Source organism: Phodopus roborovskii, unplaced genomic scaffold (genome assembly GCF_943737965.1).
Source record: "Phodopus roborovskii unplaced genomic scaffold, PHOROB, whole genome shotgun sequence".
Lineage (NCBI taxonomy): Eukaryota > Metazoa > Chordata > Mammalia > Rodentia > Cricetidae > Phodopus > Phodopus roborovskii.
Window position 1 is genome coordinate 14,386,709 of NW_026126629.1, and position 20,634 is coordinate 14,407,342.

At 40.2% G+C, this 20,634-nt stretch overlaps 1 protein-coding gene across 1 annotated transcript in view; it reads right to left on the reverse strand.

The window, feature by feature from the left end:
- Window positions 1-20,634, reverse strand: part of Grid1 (glutamate ionotropic receptor delta type subunit 1) — a 293,681-nt gene that overhangs the window by 14,677 nt on the left and 258,370 nt on the right. Inside the window, exon 10 of the mRNA XM_051206794.1 lies at window positions 6,128-6,294. Within this exon, the coding sequence (XP_051062751.1) occupies window positions 6,128-6,294 (167 nt within the window). The remainder of the gene's footprint in view (window positions 1-6,127; window positions 6,295-20,634) is intronic.

The following is a 20,634-nucleotide window of genomic DNA, read 5'->3' on the forward strand; positions in this document are numbered from 1 at the left end:
TTAATAAACACAAACTTACTTAATGCATAAACTTATTTAAAATATCACATAAGATTACCTGTAGACTATATGTATATGATAATATGAATCATAAATGAATTTCATGTTTATACTTAGGCCCCATCCCCAAGTTATCCCATATTATCCTTCATAATTTCATTTAAGAAGACTCAATACCATGCTAAGAATGATGCCCAATGCTGCTAAGCTTTGTAAAGATACAAATGCCAACACTAAAACAACAATGACTATCAGTGGGAAGACCAAAGCTGTGATGAACACAGGAAATTAAAGCATAATTGCCAGGGAGACACACATTCGGGGTTTCTAACTGGAGGCTCAAAGAGGAGTTTATGGAGGAGAGAACAGTGAGGTAAAACCTGAAGGACAATGAATCGTGAAGCAACTCAGGGTGGTCTAGTACTTACTTCTTGCAAGGTGTTTCTATTCTCTATGCTTACCAGGTCTTTCTGAATCCTAGATGCCAACCTTCTAGGATTGTTATTCCTATTGCTTTACTTTACAGAGAAGGAAATCAAGGTACAGAGAAATGAAATACCTTCCCATAGCCACTTTGAAGTTGGCAACTGCTGAAACTAGAATATGCATGAATATCCTGTGTGGTACAGAGGACTCACAGCAGTTAGTCAGCTACAACACAGAAGTGAAGCTGTAGAATGGTGAACGAGGAAGAGGAAGACATGGGATGAAGAGAGTAAAACAGCCAGACTGAAATGTGAGCTCTAACAGGTTGCGAGACGGAGTCTTGGTGCATGGGAGTGGGATAATTCCCCATGGTGGCTTCTACCAATGTGGTGTTTTGTTCATTCCTTCTGTAACCTAGAGGTCTACATAGTGATCTAACAAGGTATAATGGGTGACTTACAGATTCAAAGTAGAAAAGTCCATACATGGGTCTACATCTGGAGAACAGAAAGGGTGACAGCCTGAGAGTACCACAGGTCCTGTTGCTATCGTGCGTTCAGCATGGTGTAGCCTCTTATTGTCTGGGAAGGACCCAGCTCAGTACGGAGTAGGCTTGGATCTCATCTGTGTGTTACTGGATGAGGGCCAAAATCCTGCTAAGCCTCACTGATTTGTGGTTCCCATTCTAATGAGGAGGGTAGAAACTTTTTATGTTTTTCATGTGCAAGCTTAGTAGATATCAAAACAAAGGCTACTTGTTATCAGATATTTGTTCTGTCAACGAATGTGTGAATGTATTAGGTGAATAATGAAAACAAACTAAGCTGAAAGGGCAATGAGATTATAAAAACATCCAGCAAATAATCGGCGCAATGATAATCCCAAAAGGCTTAGAATGTGGACATGCCTGGAAGGACATTGTCTCTGAGGTTACTGATTTACATGTACATTTGTGTGTTTTGTCACTGAGCTCTAAGGAATGTCCCTGAGAACCACAGCTCTCTGTAAGGGCATGGTGCATGATGAACTGGACAGGTACAGTGTTCACCGCACAATTTCCCATGGCTTTGGTCATGCAGGAAAACCATGTGGCTGTCATTGGCCTTCGTTAAGTCTCTGATGGCCGAGATAAATAGATTGAGCTTAATTTAAGCTACAGAAACTTATACACAGCTATTCAGACTGTCCAGGAGGCTAGTGACTGAACTACTGGATCATCATGAAGAAATCAGAGCTCTGTATTTATAAATACAGATGTGTCATTGATAGAGACTATTTCTAATGCAGATTTGGCACCTCTCAGCCCTAGCTCTCTCATCACCAATATCTGAGATTAAATAAAGGTACCCATCTCAGTGGCCATTCTCACAACCTGGAAGTAGTAATGGAGCTCACAAAAGCTAGTCCATAGTTGTGCAGTCGGATGGCCCTATTGACCAACTGCTTATCAAGTCAGTCTTCCCAGGAACCACCTCCTTTTGAGAGAACACCATAGGGACAAATCATTTATACTGCTTGAGTCTGCCTAACTACATGCAGAGCAGTGCTTAATGTGCCGGTCTTACTTCCTGAAGGCCTGAGCACAAAATCTACCTGACTTGCCCATAACTGCAATCAGAAAGTGTCAGTGCTATTCTTCAGCTCTGAGACATTACTGATCTGAGAGGCCATGATCTTCCTGTGACAATAGGCTGTTATCCAAGGTCAAGTGGAAGACAGCAAGGCCCTTGAAAGACCATAGGGTCTGATCTCCTCAGTTTCTGGGCAGCATCAGGCATGCTGTTTGCATTTTTTGACTTTTTATCCTTTCAATTGTTTGTATCTGGTAAGGTATGGAACATCTTATTTCAGAAAGAATACATGTCAATTTATAGGAAAATACAGAATAAAACAAACAACAAAACAAGAAAGTATAAATATAGAAGCAACAGGACAAAAAAAAGTCATGTGCACAGAGTGCCTTCAAGAACGAGGCAAAACTAATGTACACTATAACAATCTATACTCCTACTTATGAGGAACCAGAGCGATAATAGCCATTTCCTGAAGCCAGTTGTTCTATTTTCCAGACAGATATAATTGCAGGTGCTTTGCTTTATTCAATAGTTGTGGAGCCTGCTACACAGTAGGTGCTCAATAAATGGCTATTAAGTTGCTAAACATTTATTGAATGCATACTCTGCATGCTGTGGTCTGCACAACTGTTAGAGCACATAACCCCACACCACATACACTTACATCTGTATCCTAGTCCCTGCCAAAGCAAATAAATAGCTTGACTCCTAGGATGAAGGGAAAGACAAGCACAGAAATTCCAGACAAGCCTGGGATCTGCTAGTTATATAGTGTAGGCCCTCATTCAAATTATGTAGTCTGTTGCCCCTTCACTTAACCCCTTCATTTTTATGAATTACACTCAAGCTAAAGACAGTTTGCAATTGGCTTGAGCCTCTTCTAGACTTGCTGACAGCAGGAAGTTAGAAATAAAGACTGGAGAATTCCCCTAAAGGGCAGATACCTGCCTGTTGGAAGAAAGAATGTTACCAGCATATAGGGAGGTGACACTATATATGGAGACATATGGCAATACTGCAGGATGTCAGCACAACCCTTGGAGCCCATAGTATTATGATGAAACTAAGAGGGGTAAATTATTTATTGAAAGAGGGATATGGAATCTGGACATTTCAATTTTGTTTATGCAATCACTGGAATGGAGGGAGAGGTCACAGAGTCCCAAGAGTAATTTCACAAGGACTCCATTTCAATGCAATAGAAAGATCAGTGTAGACCTAATTCACAGCTAGCCTCCTCTTTGTAGCCCACAGCCTGCCCCCATGCTGGCTGTGGTCTACTAACCTATGAAGGGTGGCTGCCTGTGTTTGGGCAAGAAACAACAGAGAACTGGAAAGAAGAGGACTTGTTTTGAATTTCTTAGAGACGGGTATAGAACTTTTCAGGTTGAAACTTTCCAGAGTGAGTATTAGTGGGATTTCAAGTCCAGAGATTGGGCTTTTTCCTCTGCATGGTGGGGGCAGGGTCCAGCAGTCAGAGTGTTCTGTGGGTGGAATCTGACAGCTGGACGTCCACTTACATCTGCATTAAGCAAGATGGTAGTGGAGGAGAGCAACACCACTTCTGACTCATGTCTGTCTTCTCCATCTTGAGGATTTTCAATTTTCCTTGAGGATTTTCAGCTGACCCAATGTGGGTATTCACAATCTCATTGTTGTGCTGACTATTTGTCCCCATAGTAGAGATTCACACTTGATGGGAGATGTCATTCTGTAAATATGTTTACATCTGTAAATATTGGTTAATGAATTCAAGATAGGTGGGACTAGGAGACTAGGAGGAGAGAGGAAGGAGTAGGGAAGAGAGTCAAGATGGAAGACTGAGAGAGAAGAATGCCTGCCCCTCTCTCTGGTAAGATTAGGCCACATGGAAATACTTAGATTAATAAAAATGGGTAATATTTAAGACAAAGCCAGCAGATAAGAAACTAGTAACTGGACAACAGCTTTATATCAAATACAGCATCTCTGTGTGTTATTTGGGGCTGGTGTGGTGGTGGGACCAGGCCGGGGAAAGACCTTACTCATAACACATACTTCCTAGTCAACATCTCCTCTTTCTCCAGTGTATTAACAATACATTGACTCATTCTTGCAAACTTACAGAAGAAAACTGAGCAGTGCTAGCTCATGGGCCCCTAACTTCCCACTAATGGGTCCCATATATCCATGAGCAGTGTCTTGAGACTCAATGGCTATTTGGGTACTGCTGCTACATTGACATTATGGGTTCCTTTACCATCTGTCCTACAGAGATCTTTGCAGGCTGACTGTCTGTGCAATCATCTCGAACCTCCCACCAAAGAAAATCAACATGCATAAACTTCAAAAATGACATTGAGTTCTGAATCACCAAGAGAAACCACACTTTTCTTCACACCTTTAATTTGAGCAAGTGAGAAATACTTCATCCTCTTTTATTGCTGCTCTCCATTCCAGAGGGCAGAGCAAGATACAGAGTATGTACCTAATGAAGTTCTGGAGAGAATCTAAAACCTCACTTACCTTAATTGCTCCTACCCCTTCATCAAATTTTGTAAGCATGCTGACTAGATGGGTTGCAAATCCTCCATCTCAGCCTTCTCTAGTGGCTCTAAGCTTACTGATCCTGAGCAGGAGGATCCAATCTAGAAATCCAGGATAGGACGGGGAATAGAGTTTCCAGATCCAACAGTAACATGGCTCAGCACCAAAACTCTGAAGAGCTGGAAGAGCAAGGCCCAGAACTCTCTCCTTTACTCCCTGAGTTGTATACAGGGTAGAAAACAGATGGTCTTCAACAATTCTCCTTTATCAATCTGGATATGCTTCTGGTGGGCAATACAAGGGTGCTTGGAATTCATGTATTGATTAGGCTACTTGTAGCTGTCCCTAAGCCTGGCACTGAATGGACTTGTTTATGGCAATGTTCCTACCACTTCTTGTTCATTTTGATGAGCTAAGGCAGAACCTTCCCTAAGAACATTCTCGGTGACTGCTATTATAGTTCTTTTAGTCAGCAGGGTGCCACATCACAGCTATGTGTAATCTGAGGGCCCAAGGCGAGACCTCCCTAGAGACAAGAACAAGCATCTGCTGGTAAACTGGCTACCAGAGAACAACCATTAATTTACCTATACCTCTCATCTCTACCTTCCTTGCTTAAACCTGGATCATTCAGACCATAGGAACTGCAATGACAGAGAATCAACACGGGAAAAGGGGAGAGAGTAGCACTTAAGAACTTCATGCCCAGGAGTGTAGAGCTAAGCGGGCTCAAGGGACATACTCATGCTAGCAATCACATGGGAGATGAAACACAAATGCAAAGTAAACATGCCATATTGGTTTCTGATGGAACCATCCATTCAGTTTACCAAGGCTTAAAACTTCCTGTCTACTTCACACTCCCTACTCTTTCTCCACAATGCTCCTGAGTTTCCCTAATATTAACGCGTGTAAATCAGAATTAATTAACTCTCAAAGATGGCACAGAAATGCAGAAGCCTGTGGTTTGATGTGGAGAGAGTGGGGAATATGGGAAATGAGAGTTTGTCCTCCTGTCATAACAAAGGGCCAGGTCCATCCCCTGCCCCCATAGACAGCAGCATCACCTTCAGTTGGGAAATTTGATCCAAGACCACAGGCCCCATCAGGTCACCTGTGATGTTCATGGAGAAGTTGGTTTCTCTTACTCTTTACTTTGCATTTCTACATGGATGAGTCACACTCTGACGATAACTAGGTCTCCCCAGATCCTATTCATTATTCATTTATCTGACTGACTCCTATGTGCCTCTGTATCACTACCACTGGGTCTTTCTGGGTCCTATCAGATGCCCTTTTCTGCTCCCTCCCACTCCCAATAAGACATGGGACTCTGCATTGGTGTCACCTACACATATCATAGTTCCACCCACACTATCACCTTCCATGCAAAGAACCATGAACTTCCTCTTTTCAACCCAGTACCTATGCAAGACCCAGGAGGAGGTATAGAGGAAAACATGTTGTACACTGGTAGTGCTTAGGAAGGCATGAGAAATAAGTATATTATTCTGGCTCATATGTCCTAAGAGGAGGTTATTCTTCTATCCCAGCTGCCAAGGTTTCCAGGCCACTGGAATTATCTTGAGGACTGTGCCTACCTCTGTGAGAAGAGGTCTCTGTAGGGGCTACCATGCTGCAGGGCAATCCCGTAGCCCTTGCTGCTGATGCTGTTGCCGATGACAGTCACTGAGCAGTCGTCATCTGTCAGGGCTGCATATTCCACCACGGCTACATCCCACAGAAAGGCGTAGTTCCCCTTCTTGGCCTGAAAGACCCAAATCACCATGAAGTCCAGCATGGCTATTTAGCTATACGATTTTCAAGCAGTATGGCATCTCAAATGGTTGAGTTTGAGGGGCTCCTCTAAGGGGTCCCACTTAGACTGCACAACAAATTCTCCTAGTATTTCTGACTTGTAAATATAACACCGGCTGATACCATTCATCTTAGTAGATCCAATTACAGTTCATAGAGCAGGTAGAATGGAAGAGCTGCAGGTGGGTCACAGAGACTGATCCATTTCTCACATTATGACCCTCACCCATTGAGAGTGAAGAGAGTCATGCTCAGTGAACTAAGATTTTTCAGAGCAGAACATGATGGCACCACATGAGTGGGGAAGAGTCTCTTCCCAGCAGAATACAGATGCTTGGGGCCTGCGATAAATCTTGTCCACCAACTTTTATTAAGAACCCAACTGCCAAGTCCTGCTTACCATGATATGAGTATGGGTTCAGTGCCCCAAATGGTTATGATGGAACACCAAGCAAAAGAACACATTAGAGTTTGCTATGCATGGTAAGAACCAATTAAGGACAGGTTACATATGGTTGAATAACACACAATACTTTTACTACTTGCCTTTAACAGCATTCACATGAGGATAAGCATATACACAATACATGCATTCACATACCAGGCACACACATTTTCCTTTTACTTTTTTTTGGGCAGTGGTTGGAGGGATTGAAACAGGATCTTGCTATGTTGCCTAGGTTGGCTTTAAATTTGATCCTCCTGATCTAGTCTCATAGCACTGGGATTATAGGCATGGAAAACTGTTCCCAGCATGCCAAAATACATCTGTGGTGTGGTGTGGTATGGTGTGGTGTGTGTGTGTGTGTGTGTGCACGCGCGTGTGCGCGCACGTGCGGGCGTGTGGGCATGTGCACATCACTCATACAGAGGAGGTTTCTATCTAGCATCAGTGCTTGTAAACAGTGTGGTGGTTACAGATTCTTCCATTGGAGGTATATCTATATCCCCAGCTAAAGCCCTACCCTTCAAAAGCTTCCATAGCAGACACCCAGTGCTATCTTGAGCCACAATTCCAACTTTGACTAGAATTTGGGCACTCAGGAAGAATGTGAACAGATTTTCTTCTTGAAGGGATACATTGTCACTTAGCTTTCTTAAAATACTGCATAACATTCATAATGTATCCAAGCACCATGTTTCCATTCTCTCTTGAACACAAGGATGCTGCTTGCCCTGTTGTCCCTCACACTATGGCTCTCACCATGCTATAAAGCATAGGTATAGGATTGGTAAAAGGGCTGAAGCACCACAAACGAAATTAAACCAACCTGGCGAGCTATAGGCTTCTTGGCACTGTCAAGGGCATTATTCCAGTTCCTGCTTTTGTTAGCTTTTCATTTCCTCTAAGATTCTCCAAGAAGTATACAGATGCTCAGGCAAAAGTCAGGCTTTTACTTCTTTGGATTTTTATTTTTGTTTAGGGTGGGAGAGATTAGGAATTGAGAAAGGATCTTATTATATAGGTCAGGCTGGTCTTGATCCCATGATATCCTGCCTCAACCTCAAAAATAATGGGATTACAAGCATGTAACACCACACCTAGAAGGCTTTTTTCTTTCGAGATCCTAAGTGATCATGATACAAGATGTCTTATTTCCCCATCATTCTTTCCATTGGAAATATTTGTGGGTAGAATGTGACCTCCTCCATCAGGAACTGACTTCTTATAGCCTTTCATACAACCTTGTAAGAAATGACACACACCTATGCCACCCATTGCCTTCCACCTGGGGAAGCAATTCAAATATTACATCAAGGCACCATTCCTTGGCCAATCCAATCTTAGAAGTCTTAAAATACTTTGATTCAGGTTGCAAAATTACATACATCTCTCTCCCTCCGCATTGGAAGATAACAGGCTTTGTTTTTTCCCACTGGCAAACACGTTTTTCCATGAAAAGATATAAATTTTCAACCTCTTAGTACCAAGTTTATCCACAAAATGTTGACTTATGACCAAATATTTGGCTTTAGTCAGACTAGAGAACATTTCACAGCCATGCTCACAATTCAACATGACAATCAGGCACGGCTATTTGTATGATTTCAAAAGGGCATGTCATGTTGAAGGAAGAATTAAGATCAGCTTCCTTGCTTCCTTGCTACCTCTCAAGTGATGTTACTAGAAGAAGAAAAAAAAAAAAAAAAAAAAAAAAAAAAAAAAAAAAAAAAGAAAGAAGCTGGCTCAGGCCGACTGGAAACTGACTCTAGAAAAGCCCCTGTGGGCATTCAGAGGGGCGGGCATCTGGAGTCCTTCAAGCCACATAAGGAAAGCCTGCATTTTGTAGCCCTGTTGGACTAAGTTGGGCAGAACACAACATTTGAAAAGCATGCTGGCAATGCCAAGCTTCCACTCCATGCTGCACTGGAATGTTTTTCTCCACACGTAAGAAGTTGCCTTCTTGAACTAAGTAATCCCAGAGACTCTGTGTTCCCATTTGTAAACGCTGACTACATTAACCAGGGTCTTTCTTGTTTGCTTGAGGAAGCATGTGGTTAGATCTCTAATCTACATGACAGCACCATAGCATGAGGACTAGTAAAAGGTAATAGGACATGTATTGTAACAGGACCCAGCTATAAAGGGTCAGAGCAGATTCTGGATCTCTCTGTACACATATTATTAGCTAAAAAAAATCCCATTTTGACTTCCTTGGGACCCCCAGAATCCTATGGTCTACTCTTTTAGCCTTATGAGGAGTAAAATGTAGCACCAAAATATCCTCTTCAGGAAAATTTTCTGGACCTTGCAGATATCTTCATAATCTTTCTGGTGTATCATCAAGGCTGTATGAGACACAAATCATCTTCAATGTGACCATACAATGAGAACATTTCAGAAGTAACTGATTGCCATCAAAATGGCTAGAGAGATGGATCAGCCAGTAAAATGTCTGTTGTGCAAGTATGAGGCCCTGAGTTCAGATCCCTAGCACTCATGTATAATGTCATGAACCTATAATCCCAGTGCTAAGGAAATAGAGACAGGAGGTTCTCCATGCCTTGCTGGTTGGCCTGTCTAGCCCCATTGTTGAGCTCTGGGTCTCAGTGAAAGAGGTTATCTTTAAAAATGAGATGGAGAGCAATTGAGAAAGATACCCGGTAATAAACTGTAGCTGCCACACACACACACACACACACACACACACACACACACACACACACGCGCACACACACACACACACACACCTACACACATACAATAATATACAAGTACATATGTCAAGGAATTCATGCCAACCATAGATCTGTAGACCATGCAAACCCCATTCTTGATCTTTTGTAGAATTTCTACCTTTCACCAACCCCCCCCCCCAAAACAAAAACAAAACATAATAAAAACAGGATGCAGTTTCTATAGGGTCAGAATAAATTTTCCACACACATTTTAATAATTATGCATCTACCTCCTCCTTATTTGATGCTGCTTATAAACTGGGTTGGCTTGATCATATAGGGACACCTAACATTTAAAGTTTCTGAACCCCCAAAGAGCCAAGACTCTTCTATTTTTCCTGTTCTCCCTGACACAGCTACCATTTTGTGTGTGTGTGTGTGTGTTTGGTTTGATTGTGAAATGTTCCCAGTAGGTGTGTGTTTTAGATATCTATTTCCTAGCTAGTGGTGCTGTTTTAGGATAGTTTGGAACCTCTGCAAGCTGGGGCCCTGATGGGTGCATAAGTTGCCAGCATCAAGCGCTGGCTTCTACCTTGCTCTTCACTTCCCTGCTCACTGTGATGTGAATGTCCACCACCACATGCCTCTATTAATGATCTGAAGCACTCTGTCATTCTTCCCCAGGTCATGGAACCAAAATCCTCTGTAACTGAGAGCTAAAATAGTGTCTCTCCTTTACATTGTCTGTGTCACAAAAGTGTGAAGGTAACTTCTCCTCCAGCCCTGTATTTCTTTCTAATCTGCTCCCTGATTCAGCTTCCCCCTCCGAACTCACTGTCTTGTCAAGACTCAAGATTCTGGTTTCTTTGGGACAGTATGTCTACACTGTTCCTTCATTCTCATGCCTGAAGCTCAGTTTCAAGAGCCTCTCACACTAGGATACAGTGCCAGTTACTTATTTACAGCGATGTCTTTCAGTAAGGGATGGTTTTCGACTATTGAGAAGACCAAATGGAGATAGGAATTTAGCCTGTTTACAACTGTACAATTTTCACATAGAAGATGAAGCAAGCCACCTCCCTGCAGTGTCCCAGAGCCCCTACCCTAAATGTCAAAATGGAACTTTGAATCATCTATTTTTATCACTTCCTGTTTTTACTTCCTTCTGTGTGTGTCTCTCAGTATGGTCCTCTTCCTACTTCCCAGGAGGCTGTGGAAAGTTAGGGAAGGCAGTCTCTGAGAGCAGGTATGATAGGCTGTGAGTAGCTTAGAAATGGAGTGTTGACATTATTTTACAATGCCTACTAGATCAAAGGGATACTACAGGTTTTTGTTCTACCATTAAAACAAAACCAATCTAAAAACTTATTTCATCCTTTCACTGGGTTGAATTACCTTTATCTGGCAGCCTGTTTATAATATCAAATGTACTCTGAATTTCTAATCACTGATTTACATATATGATTCAGCTCCCGAAAAGCTGGGAACCAGACAAGGCTGTCAATGCAATCTGATGTTCCTCCAGCCATTGCCTCTATGTAAAGCTTAGGTGGGCATACATAGCCAACTCTTCAGTTTCCTATGACCCTCGAAATCACTCTGGAACTCTGGGACACAAGCCCAAGCTTCTTTTAGGTGTAGTAAAAGGAATTTGTATATTGCTTTAAAAAAAAAAAGGAGAAATGGCAAAGTTAATATTGCCTTGAAATATAACACCACTGCCTCTACAGTATTATTTTAATTAATAATGGCCAATATCAGTGAAATTATTGCAAAATGAGATCTTTCATGGTTACTAGCACCAGAAAATGATAGCACTTTAGAAAGTAATGCAGCATCATATAATATGGACATTTAAAGTTATTGTATCTTTTATGCCAGCAAATTAGAATTTAACCTAAAAAGTAGCTTAACATTCACAACTTACACTAAAACAAACATGTGAATATTTTACCTACTTGATGTCAGGGAAGTAATTTAATAAATGATGATGCATGCATATGAGATCAGTGCAACACACACTAACTTCAAAGACTAAAGAAAAACTTTAGCCCTGAAAGTCTTGGGAATATGTTCCTCAAATCATAGACTGCTTCTAATATTTTGCTTGATATTTTTTCTTCCCCTTCCTAATACACTTAATTGATTAATTAATTAGGTCAAAATAACAACAGTTGGCACAAGCATGAAAAACACATATGTGGGGGGTGCAAAGGAGAGGAAACAATATCTTTGGCAATTAATAAGGTCAACATAGTCAAGGGTATATTGGACTTCATTACCAGAATACAAAACAATGGCAAATGGTAGACTCACTGGTTTATCTCCTGTGACCTCTCTTAGCAAATAGAACCCAGCTCCCTCTCTGAGGTCTGGTCCCTTCTTGAAGGGCCTGAAAGACTGAAGGCTGAAACTGGGAACAGAGACAAGTGATTACCTGGTCGGGCCCTTAGCACATACTTCCTAACATTTCTCATAACATGATCAGCCTGTGTTGTTGAGGAAGGTTAGGTATCAGACAGAGCCACAAGTTAGCTGCAGCATGGTGACTGGCTTGCTCTCCCCTGTTCCACACTGGTAATAAAATGAGATTGCATTGCCATGTATCGCTCCATTGCTTCCATCCTTCCTGGGGCTCACTCAGAGAGGAAACCTTCAGACCATCAGCCTTTGAAATAAGAATCTCATTGTGCTCTTCTATTCCATTCTAAATGCTGAGAAGGGAGAGAGCAACCAGGAATCTCCCAAACAAGCAAGAATGATGGTGCTGCCAATACCATTTACAAATGCCACTGGAGAGAGGTGTTGGAGGATGCTGGGCATCTGTAGTGCCTGGAATGAGTCAAGAGATGCCAGGACTTGGAAGTCCAATATCTTTTAGCCATAATATTAGTTCCAAGAGCAGAGACTCATTCTCATCTTGTAGGAGAAAAGAAAGTATATTATCCCCCCCCCCCAAAATGAAACATGGAGCCAGGCCAACCTGGGTTCCAGCTAGCTCCAATGACGCCTTTGCTTTCTCTGCTCTATTTGAATTCATAAAAGGGAGACTGTGGGAAAGATTGCCCAGATCTATTGCCTTAGACCATTTCCCAGGGGAGGCACCTGGTTACAGTTCACATGGGGATGACTATGCATGCTTTTTTGTTTTTTTAAATCTTTTCAGACAAAGATGCTTTATGGAACTTTTGCCATTCTAGGAGAAAAAAGGACACAGGCATTCTTTGGATGGTTGATGCATCTTCATTTGCATTAGCCATCCACTGAACATGCTCCATGCCTTTTCTTGCCTGTCTCTTTAGACAGATCTTGGCCTTTTGAGTAACTTAGCTCTTACAGTCATATTCATACAATGGAAATACACTGCCAGGCACAGCCTGAACCCTGGCTGCCACTATACCTATATCATACACTGTGCCAAATCACAAGAGGCACCAGGAAACCCCAAAGACCAGCTGTAGAGAAAAGGACCATTTTAAAGCTTGCTGATAGGTGCGTGGGTTGGCATGATATTTCTGGAATGGAGATTTGGTGAGGAGAATTGTATGCTTTTCAAATCTGCATATGCAGCAGTTCACTCCTTTGGGATTTTTTTCGATAGAATTACTTAGATGCCAAAAGGATATTTACATGCATGCACGTGCATGTGCACACGAGCACACACACACACACACACACACACACAAGCATACAACATGGTAAACTAACAACAAACTGGAAAGTAAACGACCAATGTTTGAGAATCATGTAGGTAGATGCTAGCATTAAATGATGAAATATTGTCTTTCTTTTAATATAGTGCTTTTAAAGAGCACTGATTGCTGAGAGAAATGTACATGTCAAAAATAAATAAATAAAAATAAAAGATGGAGCCCTAGGTAATGAATTAACCTAAGCTTTGGTGTCTCCATGTAAGGATGTAAATCCCAGGTGCATTGCTTGCCAGCTGTGTGAATACAGATAAAGTTGATTAACACCCCTGGGCTTTGGTTCCACTGGGTATAAAACGGACAGAGCTCTGAAGAGAATTAAATACTTCAATATACATGATATGCTTAGGGCTTTGCTAAATAAGTTACAACTAATATTAGAACATTTAGTGAAAAACAGGTTGTTACAATAGATGACATCTCTTTTCAGTGATTATGTCAAAGGATCATATTTATGAAGGGTCAAATCAATCACCAAATACTAACAATGGCCAGCTTTGGGTCATGGCATTATAGGAGAATATTTAAGATTTATTTTTTCTGTTGCCAATGCTTCTGCAATGCAGTGAGCTTTTCTTTTGTGATTGCAGATGTCCAAGAGGGTAATTTTTAGGAATTTAGTCTTATATTTTGAGCTCTATGCAGTGAAAAGAAGCAGTGCCAGCAGAAGGCCCTCTTGTAGCATCCAGCTCTGAAGGAAACCTACATCCTCAAGAGCCGATTGCTTTTTAAGAGACCTGCCATTATGTTACATTCCAGAGTGCAGCAGAATACTGTGCCTGAAACATGATAAGGGCTCAATACTTGCTCTGCTTCCATTTCCTTTCATTAATTCCTAGCAGGAATCAGAACACAAATTTATCAGCTGGGATTGAAGATCACTTTCTTTCCACACTCAAGTGTGTGAGTATTGTGTACATAAATTTTTTAGTGAGGATGGATGTAAGACAGTGTATAAAAGTTTGCATGTATATGAGATATGAGAATGTAGCACACATGCTACACACACACACACACACACACACACACACACACACACACAAACACACACGGAATAACAGAATATGTGTTGCTGACTTGGTGAAGATGGCACATGACTGATAGGTTGAGTGTTGCAAGTAACAATTGTGTGGGTGTGCAAATGATGTTTTCAAAACTGTAACTGTACATATATTTATATGTGTGAATATGAATATGTGTATGGAAAAAGAAGAAGTGAGATTATGAATATCAAAACTCCCATGGAGGTAGTAGAGAGGATTTGGAAGAATCATGAGAATGTCAGGGACATTCTCTTTCTTCTGGAAATAAGAATCCTTTCTTTATTATCTTTCAGAATAAAGAAGAAGTCATCTCAAATGATATGAAAACATAAGATAATGGGAGACTGTCTACAAAGTCCAACTATGGAAGCAGCAGGAATATAAGGAGTGCTGATATCTAAGAGCATGCTATCTAAGTAGTACGAGGCAAAGACAGTCATTTGACTCAGATCCAGGACCAGCAGAAGGGAAAGACCAGAACAGGCTCAGTGTGAGGAAGGGTGGTCATTTCTAGGATCCACACACCTGCCATAAAAGCTGTTGTCTGAATACATCCAGAAGGTTGATTCAGCTTGTCCTATCTTCACACCAAAGTGAACAGGATGGAGCTGGACAAAGAAGTCTCACAACAAGAGGGCAGCAATGCAGGAGACATCCTCAATGTATGGCCTTGAGTACAAGCAGGAGACCCCCTTGTAACTGGGTCTTGGTAATCAGACTGAGCCTGCCCATTCTTTAGTCCACAGAACAGAATGAATGGACCTGTCCTGGTGCTACAGTTATGGAAAGGAGATCCTGATAGTTAGGGGACAGGATTTCTGCCAATGAGGCCCTTCCTCTGCTAGTATCCACGTGTCATGAGTCACATCAACCACATTAAGGAGCATATTTGTTGAGAGAGGCACATGTGATTGTGCATCTCAATGAGGGACAGTGATGTCTTGTATATTATATCTTTGCAGCCTATAATTTTTTTATAGTATCTTCAATTCTTTTTAAAATAAACACAATGCAGGTATTGGTGAAAGGCTTCAGATATTACTGGCAACACCTTACTTTAGCACTTCCAACCAGCCATGTGAGCTCTTAGAGTTAATGATCTCACATGGAGGGTAATGATAGCTCGGTCCCCTCACATACCTGTCACAGGGAAAACTAACATAAAAAGTGCCTGATGCATCAAAGGAACTGAATGGAATGTTAACACATTATCCTCATGATCATGATAATTGTCGCCAACATCATATCATTAAGTTTGGGTCTTGATTAAAACGCAATTGCCTTGGGATAAATAACACTTAAAATTGTCCTCCATCATCAGCCTGGTAAATTAGAAAGACTGTTGGACTGGGTTACAGTCTCAACCCAATTACTGACTCATTACCAATTTATGAAATGCTGAAGCCTCAATGGCCTTTAAGGTCTTCTTCAGCTTCAGCATCCTCCAAGTCCATGTTATATACAGTGGTTCTCAGAGTATCTTCTGGAGCCCAGCAGCATCAACACTTATGGAGAGCTTTTGATATTTAACTATACCCATCAATCAATCAATTTTTAATCTTTTTAACAAGAAGACTTAGAAAAGTGGGGAACATAGCATCTGTATACTTGGGGCAGTAAGTAGAGAAAGAAAGGTCACAGGTTAGAGGTGTCAACAGTAGGAAAGAAAATTTAAAAGAAAATCATAACAGACATCTTATTTTAGGAAGGTTTTCTGCCTAGTCATTTCCAATTTATTCTCTTATTGCAAAGTTAGAATAAAACTCCATGTCAAGAAAATTGAGTCTTAGAGAGAATTGTTCCTGAAAGTCAGAGAACCTACTGTTGTCAGAGATTGGACTTTCTCACCAGATTTACACTGAGAGTGGTCTTCCTCTCATCCATGTCAAAAATTTAACACTAGAAGCCTCAGACAGCCACATGGAATACCCTCAGTGTTTTCTTTACTTTCACTGTCAGATTCTGAGCAAGAGTCTATCAGGAACATCTGTTTCCCAAACTTGATCTTAGGCTATATTCCCTTTTGTTTCTATTGAAAGAAATAGTTTATTTATAAACCTAAAAAAAAAAAAAAGGTTCATCACATTTGTAAGAGAAGATGCAGATTTGGTACAAAGGTGAAAGAAACACCCTAATTTAGAAGAACCTACAGTTCCTGTCCTAAGATCTAAAATTGTATACTACCAGTGAAACTTGGTGGTGTGGCATAGGCAAGTTTCTCAGGAGGGTAGGAGGACACATTGATTTCCAATGATCTGCCAATATTTTAAGTTGTCCAAGCACCATGATAAATAACATGGAAATATTAATAGTGATCTAAAAATAAGACTAAATGGCTTTTCCTGGATGTAAAGTAGCTAATAATAATATAAATTTTAAACAAGTGTGAACACAATTACTCCCACATTAATGAACACTACTGCTCCCAGTAAAAAACAAAAATCAATCAATCAATCAATCAAACAAACAAACAAAAATACCCCAAAACCAAAAATGAGTTATCAAATAAAAATGTGTGCCAGGCATGAGTTACCTTCTTTGAGTTGTTGGCTAGAAAGGCCCCAGAGGCATGAAAAGTAATAAAAGCTACTGTTGTTGCCCATCTTAACTAGATACTAAGACCGTCTTGCTAAAAGCAGCACATATTTTGGTTATGGAACACAGTGAAATTCATCTTGAACTAACCCTACTGGCTAATTTTCAAAGTGTTGAAAGTGCTATACAGGTTTCTGGTGAAGAAAAGGTATCAATGGGCTTATCTGGTGCTGAACTCTTCATGCTACAATATTGACCTGCCAGGAAAGATATGTCCACTGATGCATAAATGGTGAGTCACTGCCCCACAGACAGGAATTCATAAACATGGCCAAAGCCCAAGGCTAGAAAAGTTAAGGGCACTAGAAAAGATCATTGATATTGTTTTTATAAGTGATCATGTTGTCCAATCACCTTCTAAGTATGTATGCTGATTCCAACCTTGGTCAGAGAAGCAGATGCCTGTGGATAATGGTAAATGAAAAGACTCATTAGTGTTCAAGGAGCTGAGAATAAATACCTGCGAATGCTCACTCACAGATGGGACATCTATATTAATACCTCCACCAAGGCTCAGGAAATATCCCTGAGGATTTGGAAAGACCCTAAGAGCCAGAGAGTAAGGGAGAGGACAAATAAATGCTTTCTTTTGGACATGAAATGGCTCTTACACAAATGAACCATGGTAGCTGTGGTTACTTGTACAAGTCCTACACAAGATCAAGCTAGTCAAAATTTCCAGCACTGACTGAGGAGGGCCTCCCAAATTGCCAGGCTTGGCTAAGAACTACTAACAACTGATGCCCACTGGGAGAGGAAGAGTTACTTTTCATTAGGAGTGTGGCCACTGGCAAGTTCCCCATTCCAGTGTATTTATAGGCAACATTAACTAGTAGTTCAAATAAGTAAGTAAATAAATATGGAAGACAAGAATAACCTGGGAGAGAGATGATGATGATAATGATGAGGATGGAGGTCTTGAGAGGATTATAGAAGAGAGTCATGGATAAATATGATCAAGATATAGTCTATCAATCTCTCCACCCAGCAAGATCACCGACACCCTTCTCCTGGGCTTTAGCCCATTGAGTTGCCCTAATCCCCCTCATACACTCACTGTTTCAATCCATACAAACTAATCCAGGTCCCACATCCAGTGTGCCAGTTTTGTCTGGCCACCTCTGCCTGTGCCCCAACCATCCTCTAGGTTTCCTCTAAGACTCTCCTCACCTGCTACCAACACACAGGCCCTTCTCATACTACATCCAATCTTCCCAACCTTCAGGTCAGAGACATCAGTCTCCAGAATCTAGCCCAGTGTGTCTATCTTGACCCATTCCTCCATACATTATCTCCAACACATCAGATCTAGTTTGGGTCACACATCCAATGTACAGGCCTAGTCTGGCCACACCTGACCTGTCTGCATTGCAAGAAATCTCTAGACTTCCACCAGGACCTACTCTGTATATCGCCCAGCCCACAGGACATTACCATAACTAACTTTCCACTCAACCAGATCTACCCCATACTTTAGGCTTGGGGTAGAAGGCACATCCTATATACCTACTCAGTTACCTATGTCCACCTGACTTCATTCCTCTCAAGTTGTTTCCAACCTCTAAGCCCAATCCTCCCCTACAAACTGCTGGTTTCTCAATTGAAAATTGAAAGCCAGAAGCCTGGAGCAATATACTGCAAGCTCTAAGAGACCATGACAGTTAACCTAGACTAATATACTCAGAAAAAATATAACTGATATAGAAAAAAATATTTTACAATATAAAAACCATTTAAAATATTTATACCCAACAACCAAACCTAACAAAAATACAGGAAGTAATATCTCTGATGAAACAAGGAATTAAAACTATGGATAGAAATACAAAGCCATAAATATTAAAACACAAAGTACCACTGAGAACACATACAATAGTACCAAAAAATCAATAACACAATGATACAATTAACACATTTCTATAATAACTTTAAATACCACACTTTAAATATCAATGGTCTCAAGTTTCCAATCAAAAAACACAAGTAGTCTGACTGAACAGATCAAGAAACAAAAACCATCTATCTGTGGTCTACAAGAAACATACCCTAGCTTTATAAGAAAGGCACCACCTTAGAGTAAAAGGATGGACAAACATACTTCAATCAAATGGGACCAGGATGCAAGCAGGTGTGCCTGACCTACTATCTGATAAGAGTATTTTATCCCTCTGATTAAAAAATGGACTTCAAGCTAAAACTAATCAGAAAAGAGACATTTCATTCTAATAAAGGGAACAGGCATTACTATCTATTCTAAACAGACACGAATCAAACTCTATTGTCCCCAATTTCATTAAAAAGTACTGGATTTAAAAATACAAATTAATATCAGCCCATTAATCGCGGGTGATTTCAATCCCCTACTCTTTGCAACAGACAGGTTCATGTGGCCAAAAAATAAAGAGAAGACTAGAAGATTAATTGACATCATATGTCAAATGGACTTAACCAATATTTATAGTATTTCCACCCAAGCACTTCAGTAGCAGATAAAAGCTTTTCTAGAAGAGACCGCATGCTTGTGTACAGCAAATCTTTGTCAATCTAAAGGGATTGAAATAACTATTTGTATTTTATTCTAGTTGAGCACATTACAAAAAAAAGAAAAAAAACTCACAATTGACAGCAAGCCTTTAGAAAAGACATAAACTTAGATATGCAACAACTTACTACTGAATGATGAGTGTGTCAAAGAACAAATCAAAAAGGAAATAAAAACTTTCCTAAATCAAAATGAAAATACAATATAACAAAGATCTACTGGAACACTGAAATCAGTCTTATGAAGGAAGTGTGTAGCTCACTTAGAGCTATAATTTAAAAAATAATTTAAATTTAAAAAAATCAGAAAAAGCACAAATAAACAATCAAATGATGCAATTAAAAGCTCTGAAAAAGCAAGAACATACCAAATCCAAACACACCTAACAAGATTGACAGGTCTTTGTCCTAACTACACAAAAGAAAGAGAAGGCCCATATTTAAAAAACAGTAGGAATGAGTATGGCAACACTTTATTCTAATCAAGAAAAGTTAAATAAGAAGGTATCACTACCCTAAACACACATGTATTAACCTCTTATTGCACACAATTTCATTAAAAACATGTTTTACTGTATTTAAGAGCACAGATTAACATCACAGACTAACACCAGCCCATTTGATAGTAGTAAAATATACCAAAGAAATGTATAGCATAGTAAGGGAATATCTTTAAAAGCTGTATATTCCATTAAGTAGAAAACCTAAAAGAAATTAATGAATTTCTAGAATCAGCCAAACCTCCAATATTAAACCAAGAAGTCAACAACCTAAACAGAACCATAACAAATGAGATGGAAATAGTAGAAAAAAGGCCAGAGTCAGATAGATTTTGCCCAAAAAATGCTGTAAAAACAGTTAATAAATTCAGAGTCAATTTAGAAAAATCAATAGCTTCTCTACACAATAATAACAAACATCCAGAGAATGGATCATTGACATACTCCCAAGCACGACAGTCTCAAAGGAAACGCAATGTCTAAGAATAAACCTAACCAACAAAGTGGAGGACCTCTACAATGAATACTTTTTAATTCATTGGAGAAGAAGATAAAGATATTAGGAAATGTAAAGATATTCCATACTCTCGGATTGGTAGAATCAAGATTGTAAAAACAATTTCACGAAAAGCTACCAACAGGTCCAAATCAATCCCAATCAAAATTCCCATCATACTGTTCTCAGAAATAGAAAAAAAAATCAGACAGAACTACAAAAGACTCAGACAGACAAAATAATCCTGAGCAAAGAGAACAAAGCTGGAAGGATTAACAGTCCAGG